Raw genomic sequence first — 19,779 nt, 5'->3', positions numbered from 1 at the left:
TTGTTACGTTGATCGTGTGTTGAGGGAAAAAATTTCTCTATCTCTTCTAAATCAGCTGATGTCATCCATAAAATCTGCTTGTTGTGGCCTAAGGGGACTTGTGAACTGTGGAAGTGATGTGTCTTCGAACTTACTTTGGCCCCACATCATCGTGGGCTTGTGGGAAGGACAGGGTGCCGACTTGGGACTCGTCGGCATGTTCGTAGGCCTTGTTGTACTGGCCAGTGATCACCACCTCCTTCTCCGCAGGGGGTTCTGTCATGTCGTGACCAAAGGTCGCGATCCCCTCCTGAGTCTCGTATTCCTTCTTCTCTGGCTCACTGGCAGACAGAAAAAAATTGGAGTGTTTGCTGATTTCTAAAATAGTGGATGGCTGCTGAATGTCCTTTAACTTTGAAGACATCCAGCCCTCCCTGGAAGAGGCCAGGCAAGCAGCAATATGTGTTTATAGCCAATCTTCTTGTCCAAGAGCAGGGTTGTTTACCAGTAGATCATTCTCATCTCGTGTCATCTATCCCTTAGTCTAACTATTTGACCGCTAGGGCGCCACAAAAGATTTGACCTATTTTCTCCATCCTTTCCAGTTTTCTGTTCTTTTCGATGTTTTACTTGGGGTAATGCCACTCCATTCTGATATTATTCTGAGGCTCCCATTTTTTCCGTTGCCTACCCCTCTTTCTTCTTCCCTGGATGATTCCTTGCATGATAGCTTAGGTTAGTCTTAACGAACATGAAGTGTGTCGTACCACTTTTCTTTCGTCTCAGGTTTTAAAGGTATTCGTACGGACCAATGTTTAACTCTATTATGTGCTACAACTTAATATTTGAGGTGATACTTCTGTAAGCATTTTATCATGAGGTCTGTATTCTTTCCTCAAGTTTTGCTGTTATGATCGAGGACTCACCGGCATACAGAAATGCGGAGGTTACCAAGGACGTAGATGAGTAGATCGTTAATGCTACCAGTTAGCTTGTTTGAACACTCCAGTGTTGTAAAGTAGGTAAAATACTGAGTTCTCAGCTACACAATATAATACATAATATGCTATTGTCAACATTTGGACTTTGCTGGGCAAGAGGGAAAATATTTACTTTTTTGTGTTAGCTGGTTAAAATCTCACTTAATCTACATTTGTGTCTTGTTTCCATCAACTCCTGAAGCCAAAGACACAAAGATGAGGTGACACTACATTCCAGTGGAATTTTATAAAAACACACCTCATCAGTAAAGCTGTCTGGTGCTAAAGCGTACTTACTAGATAATTGGTTCAGGAGCTGGTGGTGGCTCATAGGGTGGTGGAATCTGGTAGCCTGGTGTCCTCTTCCTGCAACAAGAAATACATGTCAAACATGACAGAAATTTGACATCAAATTTGACCTCCACTTCCTGTCAGTCTATGGTGACACTATTTTCCCCTTCACTTCCCGCCAGTATACTGTATTCCAATTACGATGGTCATACAAGTACACGTAATCAAACAAACAGACACAAGGATAACAAGCTGCTAGGAGGCCCAAACCCACACCACTTCTTTATTGCATCATAAGCTATCAGCCATCCAAAAATCAAAACCATAGCACGTCCAGGTCAAAAGATACAAAAACGGAAGTTCTGCTGCAGTACCGAGGTCACATACCAGGGGGCCCAAAATCGACCCTGACTTTCGGCTTTCCAACACCCGACCACATACCAAATATCATCGTAATCCATCAAGAGGCTCTTGAGTTATGCTGACTAGAGTGGTCTGGAAACACAAACAAACAGACAGACAAACAAACACACACACAGACACACCCAAAACTATATCTCCATTTTTCATGGAGATAAAAACCTCTGTACACAGAGGTAAGGACAGCAGCTGACCTGATCCTGGTACAGCAGCACAGCCACAGCAGTGCCAGCAGGGCCAGCAGGAACAGCAGTACTCCCAGTGCGATCAGCGCGGCCTGTAGATCTGAGATGCCACTGTAACTGGTGCTTCCCGTGTACTGTACCCCGCGGTACGCGACGACCGAGGCTCTCCCCGTGTCTGTACGCGGAACAGCGTCACAGGTGCGCCACAGCTGGTCAACCTGAGTCCTGCTGCCTTCCAGGACACTAACAAAGGCAAATTGGAATGGTCAATTAGTTACCTGTTTATCAATCAAGTTGAGTCAGTGTCTGAGACTAACAATGTCTCATACATGGGAATGTCTAGAACTTTTTAAAAACTGTCAGCATTACCTTATAAATGTCTAATTAATAGATGAATAGCAAAATACAAAGGAAAAATAAATATGATGTGTGAAATGTACACATTGTCGGGGCGTTATCTTCCATAATATAATAGTTTTCCCAAAACCTACTGTATTCTGACATCGAGTAATACATATATATATTGCCCTGGGAACAAAAAAATGCTCTCCTAGTACCTACTTTTTAATTGGACCGTCTAAAAAGAACTAAACCAGACTAATTATGGATGTTTGTTTTGCAAACTCCATGTACACATTTGTCAACAATATATCATAACAATCTGATACAATAGCTGACCTGATAGCTTGGGCTCTGGTCAAAGCATCAAAGGTTCCATTCCTGATCATGTAGAAGTAAACATCACAGTTGGCATAGTCCAGAGTGTTCCCATCTTGCTTAGCTTCGACCCTCTCAATCAGTACATAGTTCCCAGATACATCCTGGAAAGTCCTGCAGCAACAAGTACTGGTCAGATCAGAAGTACCAACAAGTAATTAGAACCTGTCCCTGGTGCTGAACACCATCCACACACAGGTAAACACACCTGTCCCTGGTGCTGAACACCATCCACACACAAACACACCAGTACCTAGTGCTGAACACCATCCACACACAGATAAACACACCTGTCCTCTTGGTGCTGAACACCATCCACACACAGGTAAACACACCTGTTCCTGGTGCTGAACACCATCCACACACAGGTAAACACACCTATCCCTGGTGCTGAACACCATCCACACACAAACACACCAGTACCTAGTGCTGAACACCATCCACACACAGATAAACACACCTGTCCTTGGTGCTGAACACCATCCACACACAGGTAAACACACCTGTCCTTTGTGCTGAACACCATACACAAACACACCAGTACCTAGTGCTGAACACCATCCACACACAGATAAACACGCCTGTCCTTGGTGCTGAACACCATCCACACACAGGTAAACACACCTGTCCTTTGTGCTGAACACCATACACAAACACACCAGTACCTGGTACTGAACACCATCCACACACAGGTAAACACACCTGTCCTTTGTGCTGAACACCATACACAAACACACCAGTACCTAGTGCTGAACACCATACACACACAGGCCACCATTCCTGTCCCTAAGGTGCTGAACACCATCCACACACAGGTAAACACACCTGTCCCTGGTGCTGAACACCATCCACACACAGGTAAACACACCTGTCCCTGGTGCTGAACACCATCCACACACAGGTAAACACACCTGTCCTTTGTGCTGAACACCATACACAAACACACCAGTACCTAGTGCTGAACACCATACACACACAGGCCACCATTCCTGTCCCTAAGGTGCTGAACACCATCCACACACAGGTAAACACACCTGTCCCTGGTGCTGAACACCATCCACACACAGGTAAACACACCTGTCCCTGGTGCTGAACACCATCCACACACAGGTAAACACACCTGTCCTTTGTGCTGAACACCATACACAAACACACCAGTACCTAGTGCTGAACACCATCCACACACAGGCCACCATTCCTGTCCCTAAGGTGCTGAACACCATCCACACACAGGTAAACACACCTGTCCCTGGTGCTGAACACCATCCACACACAGGTAAACACACCTGTCCTTTGTGCTGAACACCATACACAAACACACCAGTACCTAGTGCTGAACACCATCCACACACAGGCCACCATTCCTGTCCCTAAGGTGCTGAACACCATCCACACACAGGTAAACACACCTGTCCCTGGTGCTGAACACCATCCACACACAGGTAAACACACCTATCCCTGGTGCTGAACACCATCCACACACAAACACACCAGTACCTAGTGCTGAACACCATCCACACACAGATAAACACGCTTGTCCTTGGTGCTGAACACCATCCACACACAGGTAAACACACCTGTCCCTGGTGCTGAACACCATCCACACACAGGTAAACACACCTGTCCCTGGTGCTGTCATTTAGAGCTGGCAGATTCAATTTTGTGACATGTGATAGGGATATAAAGAGAAATAGAATCATTATTGTGAGTAAAATGATGTAGGGCCGTACCTTTTGATGTTGTCCTTGCAGCTGTAGCAGACGTCAGGCGGCAGGTTGCCGACCATAACGGCCCTGTTTGCATCATTCACCACAACCACCTGCACAAACATGTCATCAATAACAACACTAAGCATAAATATTTACAATAAACATTTAAAGACCATTAGATGAGATTATATGAAAGAATAATATCATCTAGCCGCAATAGTGTGCAATAAATGTATTTTATACATATTTGCACATGTGCATTCAACCAATGGCGGGCTATGTTCTCACAAAGGGCCTATTGGTAAATACAATGTAAATGTAAAGTAAGTAAGCATCACAGTCAAAAGTTCACATGAACAGATTAGTATAGTAAAGAAAAGAATTACAGAGTATACGAGTAGCACCATTTTCTGGCTGAGACGTGAACATTTAGTAGATGTACAACACTGACCACGACACTGGTGTCCCCTGTGAAGGTTTGTCCTCCGCTAGCACTCTGCGCTGGCGCTTCATCTGCCTCAACGTTGAAGAAGAACTTCTTTCCAACTTGTCCTGGCCTAAATGGCACCAGGTTCCTCACAACTCCTAACAAACAACACGAAAAAAATTCATTGCAAAATCTGAGGGGCAAAAAAAACATTTTGTAAATGCAATGCAAATATTCAATCTCATGACTTCTCTAGCAAATTCTAAATTTTTTTGGAATCTTCTCTTTGCTATTGGTTCATCTATGGCTACAAACAGTCGTTTATGTACTAATATGGTTTCAGCAGAATTCAGCAGGTTAGACAGTTCAACTGTAAGATATCCCTTAACTAATTCATAGCTACAAAGTACAAAGAGTCTAGACAAATTCTAGAACCAATTTTCCTTTTCTAATAACTCCTCAGGGGCAAAGGCATTTTTAAATTTTCTTTCTACCTGAAACCAAGTCCCATATCTGGTGTGTGTCTAATATGGACGTACCAGTAGAAGAGTCCACTGTGAAGTTCCTGGCAACAGGGGAGAGCTGGCCATTTGGCTGAGTCTTGATCTTGTAAACAAAGTTGTTAAATGGGCTGGAGTCTCGGTCAGAAGCCTGGAAACACAGTTAGAGACAAGGTTGTATCATTACCTCCGTGTACAGAGGTCTTGTTTTCAGCGTGTCTGTTTGTCTGCATGTGTCCATAGTTATTTGACTATGGTAGAGTGAAAATGTCAGAGCAGACTGACAGGAAGGTCGAACTGGAGGTCACAAGAGTAGCCCCCCTCCCCTCCCACAGCCTGGTTACCACATTCTAGACAGGTCAGTGACATTGACAGGAAGTTAGGTGAAAGGTCCCAAGATCGCAAGAAAGGTTTTCTCATTTCCTGTCTTCAATTCCCTGCTACTGCATGTTTGTTGCTTTTAATGCATCATCCAGGGAGGGAGTGGGAAAATGCATCAGACAGAATCAGTATAATAGCAACCCTATTTATCTCTATATCACAAGGGGGAAATCATATGCACATTTCTTTCATATGATGGAAAGATGCAGAAAGAAAAAAATGCTATCCTACCTCATATTTTACAATTCTGTCAAAACCTTTGATGTGAGACTAAAATCAGACATCCATTATATGTGGCAAATTTGGGCATTGACAGTCTTGTTACATACATGTACTGACACTCCTTAATGTTACTTTGTATTCTTTCCATTATGATAGTAAAGGGCGGCTTTGCTTATAAGTAAATCAAATTGCTGTTGACTACTACAGCATTATAATGTTGCTCTTGTTATAAAATACATGATTTCTTACCCTGACTTGGACGAGAGAGGAGAAAAGATTGGCATCCTCTGACACACCTGGGAAAAGGAGATGGACCTTATTTCAATGATATTCATAATACATGTAACAAGTCTAATGAAGAATCTTGTCAAGAGGCTAATTGCAAGCAACAGAAACACAATAAATAAAACAAGTGATTATGACAATGTTGGATGTGTGGTTACTCTAATATTGAATATTGATTGTATAAATCTAGATTTAATTTTGTTGGGTTTGACTTCCTGTTAGCATTTCCTCTTGACAACGTCTCCTCATTTCTAAAATCCTTGAGTCTGTGTTTTTTTAATTCCCACCTTGTTACTAAGGTCTTCACTTCACAAAATCCATCATTTTGTAACTGGCATCTGCTTGATTTCTAATTTCTGAAGCACTTCACTATGGGTAAACCTGCAGCAGGCAAGGTTTCTTCCCCCATGACACAAATAACCTAAACCCACCTGTGACGTATGTACCATCGTCAAACATTGGAGCATTGTCATTCACATCCTGAACATTGACCTGCACCAGCGCAGTGTTGTCTGAAAGTGGAATATTAAAAGGAAAATAATTACAGATATCATTTCAGACCACACCTACAATTGTTGTTAAAGTTAGGTGTTGTGAGTGGATAATGCTTCAAGAACACTTAGTTGTTTACTCATCAAAGCATGCTGTATTTCAGTGTAAGTAAATTGTCACCCTTCCCTATGTGTGCTACGATGTATTCCAGGGAATTCCAGTAAAAAGTTGGATCCCTTGAAGGCAGACTTAATGTCCATGTGTCACAACCCTTTACAGCCACCTACATGTTGCTATTTTTGCTGCCAGCAGCTGCCAAGCATTATGCGCCAGGCTTGCATTTGGTTTGAGGCTAGTTTCACCACGACCCTTAACTTGCCTGATAACCACCTGGCTGTTTCATGTACTCCCAACATGGGAGATAAGTAATATGTGAGTCTGATGGTTAAGACTTAGTTGGGTTATTTCAGCCAACAAATGATAATGCGGCAACCAGCAATATAGGGATGTCATTGGCCCTAGTATATGTATCTATTGGACCTGTGGGGTATAAGACCTTATGACATACCTAGCTCATGTATTGATAACGTTTGATACGGGTGTTCCGGACCGGTTCGTATTTCACGGTATTGCATGGGCTTTGAAGTATTGAACGAGCTTACATCAAATGGTTTGAATGCACTTCGCGAGCACCAGAAGATTTGACCCGATTTGGACATTGGAATTGATGGTGTTACAATTTTATATTCAAGAGCACCAAATTTTCTCAACTTCTGGCTCATTTTGCAATAAAATGCTTGTTTTTCAGGTGGGTATGACATGAATAGAATACAACACGGTGTATTACGCATCACCCTTGGTCCCAGGCTCCCGTGAGCCATGCTAGTACCTAGGATGATACAGAATAAACTGTGTTGTATTGTATATATACTCCAGTACCATATGGCTAATATCATAGACTCAACTTTCAACCTACAACTTGTAGTCCTCACAATGACATCCCTAAGCACTGCACTGTTAGCCTACTCTAACCTGCAAGCTGGCGTTTTTTCCTACGGCCGGTACCAGAGGATCCTGAGGGTGCAACTTGTAGGGTCAGCAGGTACTGTTGGATGTTCTCGTAGTCCAGTGCTCGGGTGATCTCCAGGATCAGGGGATCGTTCAGGTTGGCAGGGCGAACAACCCTGAAGTAGCCTGTGGTGTCCTCAGAGGCTGCGCAGAGCAAAACAAGAGTTTGAAGATGTCACACCTCCTTGAAATATTGAGAGCTTCTTGTACAAATGTTAGTTTATCAAATAAGGTTTTGATTAACATTACATGTGTCCATTGATCACTTCCTATCTCTCTGGTCTACAGTGAGTGTGACCAGTATATGGAAAATAAGTAACTGCAAAAACACAGACAGACTACTAGACTCTTCCATTGACCCCATGACCTGGACTGTCATGTCTGATTAATTGCTAGTTTTACCACCTCTGAACGCTGCTTTCTGTCACTCCCACAAGTCTGACCTTTGCAGTGACACTATCTTCCCACTCACTTCCTGACACTCTACTGAAATTGAATTCAAATAACTACAGACACACAAGAACAAAACATCTGGGCACGGAAAACAAATCATCCCTACATTGAGGCAAAAATGAAATCACCATAAATGTAGACTAGGAAAGTGGAATCAAGCTTTGCTTTCTTTCAAAAAATTCCTTTCATGCAGGTGAGATTCATTTACTAAGCTCCTCCCGAGCATTATGTAACATCAAAAAGTACTGTGCTATACAATATTCTATCAAATGATTAGAAGCATTGACCTCTAGTCAGACATTTTTCTGTAGAATATTGTTGCCTCCAAAATGACCTTACTGCAACAAATAGTACTGTGCTGTTATAGATATATAACATGTCTGTTCCTGATACATTATGCAACGCTTCCTTCAGATTTCCTACTAAACGTACTTGCAGGAGTTGTTTCTGAAGAGACAATTGTGTAGTCCACATTGCTCCGGCTGGGTGAGATATCTATGCCCCTTGTGAATGCCACAGTGGTCCCAGCTTGAGCATTCTCTGGCACTGTTCCTCTGTAAAGCAAGTTTGCATCAAAGCTGACATGGTTAATTTGCATCAAAGTTGACAAGCCTCACTTTTCCTCACTAGTGAGAGGTGACTGTGAAGACTGCAAACATGACAACACAGTTAATGCTGATTGGATAATCAATGCCTTGCACTTGGGAGGCACAGAAAAGGTATGAATTTAAAGGAGTTGTCTTGACTACATTCTTTGTCATTCTTGAAAAAGACGAATAAAGTCGAAGCTGGTCGTCCACATAACCAGTCTCAGCGATATCATTTTCCCTGCGCTAGGAATGACAAAAGCACCGTGAATATTTTGCGATGTTCAGATAGTAGTGATGAAGTAGCTTACGTGTATTGACTCTGTGTGAAGGATACAGCGTTGGCCGACCCTCGCTCTGTGACCTCAATATTGACTGTCCCAATAGAGCTCATCACAGGTGGACCCTCATCACTGACTCGAACCAACAACTACAAACACAAACTCTCATTCAAAACTTGAGGTGATGACATATCATTGCAATTAACATTTAATATTCAAAAAGATTCTATAATCATGAGCCTGACAGTACATACGAGACAGAAATTTAAGTTTTAGAATTCCTCATGCTAGACAAATGTGGATCATGATATAGAAAAAAATTACCACTAACTTGCAAGTTAGCTTAGAAAATATGTGTGAATATCCTGCACAATAATGTCAGTAGGTGCTGCTAGGTTTACACACTTGTCCTTAGTATTGAACCACACATCCAAAAGTGCCTGTCACTGGTGCTGAACACCATCCACACACAAGCAATCATATCATTCTTGGTGCTTAACATGATCCATATAGAAGCAAGCACACCTGTCCCTAGCAATGAAAACTGTCCATTTACGTATATAGGCTGTTACACCTGTGCCTGGTGCACCATTAACACAGATAAACATGCCTGGCTATGGGTCTTGAACACATCCACACACTGGTAAACGCATACCTCCTTAGTGCTGAACACCATCCACACAGAACAGAACACAGATGTCCCTGGTGCCGAACACCATTAACACAAAAATAAACATACCTGTCCCTGGTGCTGAACACCATCCACACACTGGCAAATGCATGCATCCCTTGTGCTGAACACCATTCACACACAGGTAAACAAACCTGTCCCTGGTGCTGAACACTATCCACACACAAATAAACACATCTGTCCCTGGTGTCGAACACCATCCACACACAGGTAAACAGACCTGTCCCTGGTACAGAACACCACCCGCACACTGACATGTTCCTGGTGCTGAACACTGTCGACACACAGGTAAACAGACCTGTCCTTGGTGCTGAACACAATTCAGACACAGATAAATACACCTCTGCCCCGACACATAGGTAAACAGGCCTGTCCCTGGTGCTGAACACCATCCATACACAGGTTAACAATATCTCCATTTTCACAGAGGTAAAAACTGTGAAGCCCTTAGCTTAGGATGAAAATAGATTGTACATACTATTACATATTGTGTGACTGAATGTTCAAAGCTGGCTTCTTACCGGGAATTGATTGATGTTGGTATAGTCACTGGCCAGGTTTCGCCTAGTCACGACGTCACCTGTCATTGGGTCGACGGCAAAGAGCGCTGCTGCTGCATCTGAGTTCTGCACGGCTGGGTCTGTGTATGTGCTGTAGATGAACTGGGGTTGCTACAGGAAGACATGATACAACACAAACATGCTTCAACACTTCATCATTCACACAGTAAACAATGCAAGAGTTTGGAGACCAACCTCACACCTCCATGAGATATTCAGAACTTTTGTAAATGTATTGTTTTCTTATTATGGAATAGGTGTATTGTGATTAGCATAATCTTTTTCAATCTATGTTTTTCTCTACCCAAATTATAATCATCATCATCATCATCGTCGTCGCCGCTTTACTGTATGTGTGAAAGTCCTAAGCAGTCTGCCTTATCATATGCAAAGCTACTCAATATTGTGTATTACACATATACAGTAGCTTTGCATATCATGGTAGGTCTTTAATCATTTGTAAACTACAAAAATTCAAAGACAGATAAATACAGCATATTGTATACTGCAGCAGCAGCAGCAAAATCAGCAAAATTGCACAATTCTAAATGCTGTTGTACAAATATCAAAATTGATAATAATCACACAGGCAAGAAAAGTCACATTGCCCTTTGTATATATTGAGTCTAGTATAGTCCATACAAATAACACATTGACTGTATAATGATATCATGCATGCCATCGGTTAGTGTACATGAACCTTTCTTGAATGCACATTGATCCTCAATGGTGCTGAGCATGTAAAAATTGAGCTTGAAAACCATGCAATGCTTTATGAGCCCTTGTTTGCATGATAGTGTGTTGTGAGGTGTTGATAACCTTCCCCTACTGTGGACTCAAACATGTTCCAAATGCAGCATGGAGTCAAGGTTATCAGACTTTGAATCTTGCATCACTCTCCAACATGCCTTCGTGCAAGCATGCACACACCCCTGCCACAGAATGTCTTCAAACAGATGATTATACATTGCACGGCTATACTGATTCTATTATATGGATGACACTCCATCTGGGCACTACAAAATTAAGCGTGCAAAAAAAAGTTGGGAAAAAAAGGTTGCACTCATTATGTAATCTAAGTGATCAGGAAGGTTTTACAAATAACAACTTACAAAACATGATGTACCAAAGAATGAATAAATTCTTTATCAATATTTTTTGGTCTTCTTTTTGGATGACTTTCCAAAACTTTGCTCAGGATCAGACCAAAATTTTGCACAAGGGGGAAGTTAACGATAAAATCAGCACACTATGAAAAGAGGCAATGCAATACTATGACTTTAGTGTCTCTTTTCCGATAGTTTTCTGAGTCATTGCATGACATTAGTATCTGTTTTCCAATAGTTTTTTGCAATTTACGGCACAGGCAATTGCTCATTTTACAGCTTTAAAAAAAAAAAATGTGGAAACAGACGAAAATTGATGCCCTCTCACGGATGTAATCCAATTGTAATAAAGTCAGTATAGCCCAAGTTGTTTCAATCATTTCTTGTGCTTTTTGTTTTTTCAGAAAAAGTTGAGCATGTAAATGTGAACCAGTCCTGATGATGACTTGTGTGCTTTGTGAGGTCAAAGGAAGCACGAGATCAGCCAGTTGCCATGCAATAGATCCATGCAGGACATTCCTGTACCAAGTCAGAAGTGTGGAACTGGCCACATTTATACTTACAGCCCAGAACTGATTTCGAAGTGAGGAGAAAAACACAAGTGGTATGTTAGTGACGGGTTCATTGCTTTTGCTTTTTATATAATGTTCTGGTCCATTGTCACATGTAACTTGCCATGTGCTACTTTCTACCAGATACTTACATTTATGGCAGCTGCTGAATTGTTACGCTTTGATATAAAGAAATATTACCATAGGGATGAGAATTGTGACAGTAATCTATATATATCATATTGTTTAGGTAGAGATTGCAATCATTGATTCCAAAAATAATCATGAATGGAGTTTGTAAATCTAAAAATAGGACTTTTCAACTTTTGTTCATGTCATTTAAGATAAATAGATTGACTTTAAATGTACTGAGTATATGAATGAGAGACCTGTGTCCCTAAATCATTCTTAGCATCCTGTTTGCCAATTGGTATTTAACTAGTTGAATTGGCAATCTGGCCAGATTGTAATCGCTACCCTGATATACATGACATTGTGTATAATAATATATATAATATAGACAGAGAGCACTGAATCTACATTGGTTAGTACTGTTTTGCCTTTTCTATGCACGTTTCAACTATGATTTTATTACACAATTTTGAAACTTATCCTGAAATCCCTTGCAGAATCTTTTACCGTTTCTATCAAAGTCCAGAAAATTTTATAGCATTGTCCACACAAAAAAACCCGAAGATTTTTTTATCATTGTTGTAAATTACTGTGACAGTCATGTTCTCATCTTGGTTTGAAACCCATTCTCAAGTCAGTCCAACAACCATTATGTTTTTGTTTGTTTTTTAAAAAGAGAGGAGTGGCATATCAACTGTGGGTTGATATGCCTCTTTTCTCTTTAGTATGGAATGTAGTGAATACTGTAGTATGGAGTAGTTAGACATAACGTTAAGTACCCACAGTATGTATATAAATACAACAGTTAAGTTCACGCCTAACACATTTAGCTCTCTGGCAACATGAACATGCAATATTGTATTAGTTTAAAGAAAAAATCATCATGAGGATCCCTTTTGTTCAATAGACAGCTAAACTTTGTTCCAAGTAAACCACATCAAATTGCAACTGGCCTAATGCAGTCTTTTATAGACATGTGACATCAACAATTGGTCAAAAGTACAAAATGTACCTTAAAGTTTTCCTTTATGGCAAGGCAATCACCAAAACTATGTATGTGTTTTCATATAGGGATACATATCATATAAGCATAACTACATGTATTCAGAACTACGAAAAAAAGACATAATCTTGCAACAAAGCCAATTTAATAAATATAGGATCCTTCAAAATCCTGTCTCTATGCGGACAAATCAGGAAACAAGGATAAAAATGTACCGGATTATCTGCATCAGTGGCTGACAGCTGCCCAACAGACATGCCGATAGCGGCGTCCTCTCGAGCTGTGAAACTGTACGGAGTTCCTTCAAAGGTTGGCGGAAAGTCATTCTTGTCCTGGTGACAAATGAATTATAAAATTCAACCTAAACACAGAAATACAACATGTATACCGATATTCTGTACCATGAAAGCAAGAGGTCTTTAGTTTTCAAAATTCAAGAGAAAGACTTTTTAACCTGGTCTCCACCCTATTCTAGCTCCAGTTTGGTCTTCATATCCCTTTGCTGCAGAATAACTGATAAGTCAACATTATATAGTTATTATATAAATCAACTATAATTTTATCCTCATGAAACCTTGGAATGCTCCATTCTTACATGAAATTTCTTAACCTCAGCACTATCATAAAGATAACTAAGTTGACAAGGACAAAGAAGGGCGAGATTGTGCCCACCTGAATGTTGACAGTGACCGTTGCTGTAGATAGCCTGGTGTTGAGGTGTGGGGCGGCCTGGGCTGTGTCCTCTGCCAGGATAACCACAGTGTAGCGTGCTGGGGTAACACTTTCATAATCCAGTGGCCCTGGGGGGTTTCATAGAAAACAGTAAGGAAAGATATTGTAAGCTTTAATCCTGGCTTTAATAGTCTCACAATACATCAATGTAAAGAGCTACAAGAGGAGTAAAAAAAAATCTTAAAGGAGAAAGGAGGATGAAAGTAGATTTTAAGTTTTAGACTTGGATATACACAGGTACCCACCTGTAGTGGACAGGACACCTGTGTTCTCATTCACAGTGAACAGAGTCTCCCCAGTAGTAGGAGTGACACTGTCCCTGGTGTACTGCACACTTGCTCCAACATCAGGATCTGCAGCCTACAATACATTGATTATGGTCCAAATCAACTGTTTCAAAATCTCAAACATATTTGAAGCTGAATCTCATGCTACAGATTTCCCATAAGTATTAAGAGCACAGAACAGCTTGATACATAATTTTTTTAAATCAAGTTACTACTCGGTGGTATGCAAAATACGAGGTTAACTTGGCAGCAGGAATCAAGAACTTAATTGAAGTATGATGTGCAAGGTTTGATGTTCAAGAACTTCACAAGGGAGCATATTTTGTGTTAGTGTGAAATGGGTGAATGTAATCATGAACAGTATTTCAGTGTCATTGGTAGCACAAGTACTTAACAGTTGTACTTGCAGGTGGTAGATCAGGAGTGGTCTGTACTTTTGTACCTCAAGGTCAATGATGCTCATGGCTGGTTGATTCTCGTCTACATTCACAATGTACTCAGCATTGGGCGGGCTCAGTGGACGTCTGGCAAACTCATTATCCTGGAACACTGGCGGCTTGTTGTTGACATCAGTCAATCTGTTGTTTATCAACAGGTGAACAAGTTACATATCATATCAATGTAGGCACAATTTCTGCATGCATTCATCGTACAACGAGATGCTCAACTTCTCAAGACAGAGTGCAAACCCACTATTTCAGCACTAAGGACAGATAGCATATACTGTATCAACCAATGGAAATTGCAGCAAACACACCCATGTGCACTAACTCTCCATATTGTTTATCTGGTTCTTTAATGTGCTAGCAGTGTGGCTCTCTTCAAATATTGGCCCTCCTGCCTTACGTCCCATCAATGAAGCTAAGTACATGTACATGTAACAATTTTCAACTGTCAAGTGAGGAAACAGAGTCTTTCCTAAGGGCACAACACTGCCAGGGATTTGAACCCAGAACCTTTAGATTCTAAGTCAACAAACCTAACCACAAGACTAACTTGCCACCAAGGAAGCCACATTGCCACACTATCTCAAAAAACATGTTCTCTTTAACCCCTTAAAGCTTACCTGAAACGGGTTTCAAATTCTTTATTTTCTATGATTTTCTGACGATTCTAGGGGTCCTTTACCTCCTGGTTAGATTGGGATATTTTTCATGTGATGATTCTGTCGGGAAGTTATGTTAAAACGTCCTCAAATAGTGTGTTTTTATGCATCTGAGAGGGAATGCAAATGATATGCAAATGATATGCATGACGTCACAACTATGAGTGCAGTTCACTACAATAGCGCCTTCTACAACTTTTAGACCTAATAATACTAGCGGCGGACAGTATACTAGTAGTGTATCAAGAGGGCCAAATGGTGTCCGCTATAAAAATGGTCAGTGACCACTAGCGGCAGGGATATCCCTCCACAGATTCGGGAGGTGTTAGAATCAGTTTGTCTCCGAAAACAAAGTTGTACTGATCTCAGGGGCCTTCGCGCGGGAGGGCCGGGCAGCTCAAGCCGCCCGCCAGGTCAGGTCCCGTTATAACCACCGCCGCGGACGGCACGATCACAAGCCCGGCACCAACAAACTTTTCCAGGCGGAATCTTTCGTCCAAGCAGCAGCTACAGGCCCGGGAAAGTCTGCGGGAAGCTTGTTGGGCTGTCCGGCAGCAGGTTTCGGAGGAAATTATGTCGGCCTGACTCGGCCACACACCCGGGCGGTGGGTCCTATTTTCACCGCGCCACTGAACCGCGATAGCAGCAGTCTCCTCCCGAACACGCACCGAGAACAGCCTGGTAAGTCCGATGGCGACGTTTCCGAGGGTTTCTTGCTGTTGCTAAAGACGGCCATGGCGTCTGGGAGGACCGGTCCAAGTAGAGAAGTCAGAGAGAACGTTTTGGGGCAGTTCGTCTGCTTCTGGCAAGACGCCAGGCTTACACAATAACAGAAAAAATGGCCGCGGACGCCGCTCAAGAAGAATTCCTATCACAAAATTTTCTGTCTGTTTTCTCAATTTCAAGGACAGTTGGCCACGAACTGTCTACCCAATATGAAAGCACATGTTTGTGAACAAACACACATACTTTTGAGTGGAATGTACTTTGACTCGCATTTCTTATGCCAACCGTTGTAAATTCTACGTAGTTGACACTGTACACCATGCAAACAACGCGCGTGACCGAAGCTTTGGACCGTACGATCGAGACACAAATTTCTGCGCTTCCACAGCCAAATGTATCTTGACATTAATGCACAGTATGGACACCGTACCTCAAGCTAATGCAAGTTGATGCTATAGTTGGCATATAGTAGAGGAGATGACTGTTTGTACCTGCAATTGTACAGTAATTTGTACGTTAAAGTAGTGAACTTTCTTCCGCTTGGTGGCAGCTTGCGTTATCCAATCGCATCGGAATGGAACAAATTTCAAGGGCCTGTCAAGTATTTATTGGTACTGTGAATTCGATACAATTTTTTCTAAAAAAAGTAAAATATGTGTTCTTTCGACAGACCGAGTTTTGTCTCTTAATTATGTTTCCTTTATAAGATATGAGACCATCAAACATGTGTTATTCCAACAGGCAGCCATATGAGCTACACGGGAGTCATAGTTGTGACCTCACACCCTGTTCCTAATTAGTCCCACCAAAGAGCACGAAGTACACATTTTTAGGTCGCCGTTTCAGCAAGTTCTTGCCGGAGAACTGATTTAAAGATTACATAGATGTTTTCAGAAAAGATTGAATTTTTACATGAATGATCGAGGAAATTTCAGGAGATTTCATTTCAGGTAAGCTTTAACACCGTGGCTTTGTGCCTCACATGCAGTTCTGTACTGTACTCACTGGATGGTAAGGTCCAGCAGTCCTATGCGTCCCCCTGAGTCTTGTGCCTGTACAGTAATGGGGATCTCCCTCTGGTCATCCCGGTCCAGCGGTCCTCTCCTCATGATCTGACCTGTGGTGGGGTTGATGGCAAACCTGTCCCAAAAACAGTAATAGTAACAAAATGTCTGTCAGACTGGCTGATAGGTATCCGTAAATAGTTTCATCAGGTTAGTAAATCAATTCAACATAGTTTTCTTAGCTACGCAACTTTATTTTTTCTTCTCTACAGACAATTCCTCAACCTATCTGCAGTCTTCATCAGTGTAAATACTCTCGTGCTACCAGTGCACAGTAAACTTGTCCTATCAGTGCACAGCAATGACCAATTGTAAAATGATATTGAGCACCATGAGAAAACTATATTAAATGGCTGATAGGTAGATCTTTACAGAATGTATCATATATGCTTGTGTTTACATTATATTAAGATGAATCCCGTTTATCCAGATATCAGGAAATATATAGTATGCCACCAACAGAACTTTGATATAACGTTGACCAAACATCAAACAGAAAAATGAATTCTATTGTGACTAAAATGAAACAACTCCTGTACATGCCTGATAACACAATGCATGTGTTGCTTTTATGGAAAACAATACAACTCCATCAATGGCCAAAGTTGTCTTATAAGGGAGGGATATCTCTTAACAAAGATTTTCATGCCCACAAAGAAAATGGTGCTTTTAATTATCAAATTGTCCTCTCTGTTCAAAGAGATGCAGCACTATTTGAATCACTTCGGAAAAAACAATGAAGCTCCTGGAGTTCAAAAGATCTAAATATACATTGCACAATTGTAACGTTATGTGGAAATTTCTCTAGATGTTACATACAACACTGTATAGCCTGACTGTTTACTCTAGAAATAGAGATGAACTTAATCATAACAGAAGCATTAGGGAAACATTTTTCTTGTTGGGTGGAGAATATTTGAATTTCTTAGTGTTTGCTTGTTTGAACACATTAAAGTTTTTGTAGATTTTACAAAGAGAAGTACTGACTTGTCCCCTCCCCTCAGTAGACTGTAGGTGATGCCAGCAGAACCAGCTCCATCTGGATCTGTAGCCTGTTAACAACAAAGCATCATTCTGTACATGGGTTATGATATAACATATGACCTGCAGTGTGTAAAACCACTAAGTCATGTACTTTGATATTGAGACCAATCACATAGCCCGGCCGGCCTTCGGCACAAGTCAGAAATGCAAAATAAAACAAAAAACATATATTGTGGACATGCAGTCTGTCTCTGATAAGTCAAACTGCTAACTGCCATGCTATCATTGGTTAAAATGCTGATTGTGATGAGCAGTCATGATCAGTCTATTCTTCTCAAGCTGACACCAGGGTGTTGCTATGATTCACATGACATATGTAGATGGACCCTTTTAAAGGATTGCAACTGTTGATTTAATAGGTTTATGAAGTTAAATGTACCTTTTAAACAAATAATTATAGAAATAATTACTCTAAATCTATCAATAACATGCCAGATTTAAAAGGGATTAGAACCCTCAACCTACTGATCCTCAGGTTTCCTGACATGTTCAGAATAAGTATGAAGAACTTGCCCACCTGAACAGACTGTATAGGGTCTCCATTCTGTCCTCCCTCTGCCACCTCAATGGGCTGGTTGGGGTTGGCTGGAGCGGTGAAGGTTGGGGAGTTGTCGTTCCCATTGGTCAGGTCCACCTGTACTGTAGCAGTGGCTGTGGTCGGAGGAGACCCATTCTGTGTTGCCAGGAAAAAAGATGTCATATCATATTCAACTCAGTCTTTTAAAATTGTATAATCTCCTAATCTAATTTAATCTAATCTAACGTAAGTGGACAATCTTCTTGCTTGCCTTGCTTAATCAGGGCATGAATACACCATGGGGACTGCAGAGAAGTGGTTGCTGGTTGGGTAAACGGTTGGTTTGAGCAGAGGGTCTTCACTTAATAAAATCTCAAATTACGTGGGGCAGTTTTGATATGACTTATGACTGCAGGAGACTTGACTGTGTATCTCCTCTACTTACATCAGTAGCCAAGACTTGAAGAGTGTAAGACGGAGTCCTTTCATAGTCCAGTTGATTACGAACAGTGATCTCCCCACTACAGACAGGAAATACGTCATGTAGTGTAGGTTAGGTTACATGTCATGACATCATATTGAATATTATACAGTCCATTCACAACTTCAGTGGTAACATAGTTACAGTCAAATTGGCCCAAAAAGACCACTCAGGGGACTGATAAAATCTGGTCTATATGGACAGGTGGTCACTATAGACAGGATTCTTAATGTTTGTAAGAAATCACCAAAAAGTGGTCACAATGGTGGTCCTAATGTAGAGGTGATTTGACTGTACTATAATTTCTGGACACTGCAATTGCAATTACTGCTGGTAACAGTTGACCAAAATGAGCTGCATTAATTTCATGGCAAAAAGTTAGGGATTCAAATTTAAAGGCTAATGGCTTGACTTTCCATTGTTCTAAACTAAATTGCAAACCTCAGCTGGTGGTGAAAAAGTAAGCAAAACAAGTCTAATAGTATTATGATTTACACACATATTGTGTAATCTATTCTTCTCCTCAATGACTTCGCCATGATCATTACATCATTACAATTCCCATTGTTTTGTTAGTGATATAAAAGAATCTACATGAAGCCTATTTATATATAGTCCATGTTCTTGTAGAAGTCAGTGTGATGTAGACTGTAAATAGAAGAACAGTTACGTGTTCTGGTTGATCTGGAAGTCGTTGTCAGTGTTCCCTGTCCCCAGACTGTAGCTCAGGACATTACCATCTGGGTCCCTCGCCTGAAACAGTTTCACAGGTCATATTGTTACTTTAATGTAAATAACAATTC

At 41.2% G+C, this 19,779-nt stretch overlaps 1 protein-coding gene across 7 annotated transcripts in view; it reads right to left on the bottom strand.

Moving 5' to 3' along the window:
* LOC136448071 (protocadherin-15-like) overlaps window positions 1–19,779 on the bottom strand; it is a 51,553-nt gene that overhangs the window by 3,922 nt on the left and 27,852 nt on the right. For 6 of the 7 annotated variants that reach the window (XM_066447188.1, XM_066447191.1, XM_066447186.1 and 3 more), the window contains 22 exons: window positions 19,647–19,729; window positions 18,941–19,016; window positions 18,496–18,651; window positions 17,922–17,986; window positions 16,876–17,010; window positions 14,482–14,617; window positions 13,998–14,112; window positions 13,693–13,820; window positions 13,236–13,352; window positions 10,190–10,339; window positions 9,008–9,126; window positions 8,542–8,663; window positions 7,621–7,800; window positions 6,528–6,608; window positions 6,061–6,107; window positions 5,248–5,359; window positions 4,733–4,866; window positions 4,303–4,391; window positions 2,534–2,686; window positions 1,865–2,098; window positions 1,257–1,325; window positions 135–320 (listed from right to left, as the gene is read on the bottom strand). In XM_066447188.1, coding sequence (XP_066303285.1) covers window positions 135–320; window positions 1,257–1,325; window positions 1,865–2,098; window positions 2,534–2,686; window positions 4,303–4,391; window positions 4,733–4,866; window positions 5,248–5,359; window positions 6,061–6,107; window positions 6,528–6,608; window positions 7,621–7,800; window positions 8,542–8,663; window positions 9,008–9,126; window positions 10,190–10,339; window positions 13,236–13,352; window positions 13,693–13,820; window positions 13,998–14,112; window positions 14,482–14,617; window positions 16,876–17,010; window positions 17,922–17,986; window positions 18,496–18,651; window positions 18,941–19,016; window positions 19,647–19,729 — 2,687 coding nt within the window. The remainder of the gene's footprint in view (window positions 1–134; window positions 321–1,256; window positions 1,326–1,864; window positions 2,099–2,533; window positions 2,687–4,302; window positions 4,392–4,732; window positions 4,867–5,247; window positions 5,360–6,060; window positions 6,108–6,527; window positions 6,609–7,620; window positions 7,801–8,541; window positions 8,664–9,007; window positions 9,127–10,189; window positions 10,340–13,235; window positions 13,353–13,692; window positions 13,821–13,997; window positions 14,113–14,481; window positions 14,618–16,875; window positions 17,011–17,921; window positions 17,987–18,495; window positions 18,652–18,940; window positions 19,017–19,646; window positions 19,730–19,779) is intronic. The other variant, XM_066447190.1, reaches the window with a different exon arrangement.

The sequence above is a fragment of the Branchiostoma lanceolatum genome, chromosome 14 (genome assembly GCF_035083965.1).
Source record: "Branchiostoma lanceolatum isolate klBraLanc5 chromosome 14, klBraLanc5.hap2, whole genome shotgun sequence".
NCBI lineage: Eukaryota > Metazoa > Chordata > Leptocardii > Amphioxiformes > Branchiostomatidae > Branchiostoma > Branchiostoma lanceolatum.
This window is presented reverse-complemented; position numbering and strand designations above follow the sequence as displayed.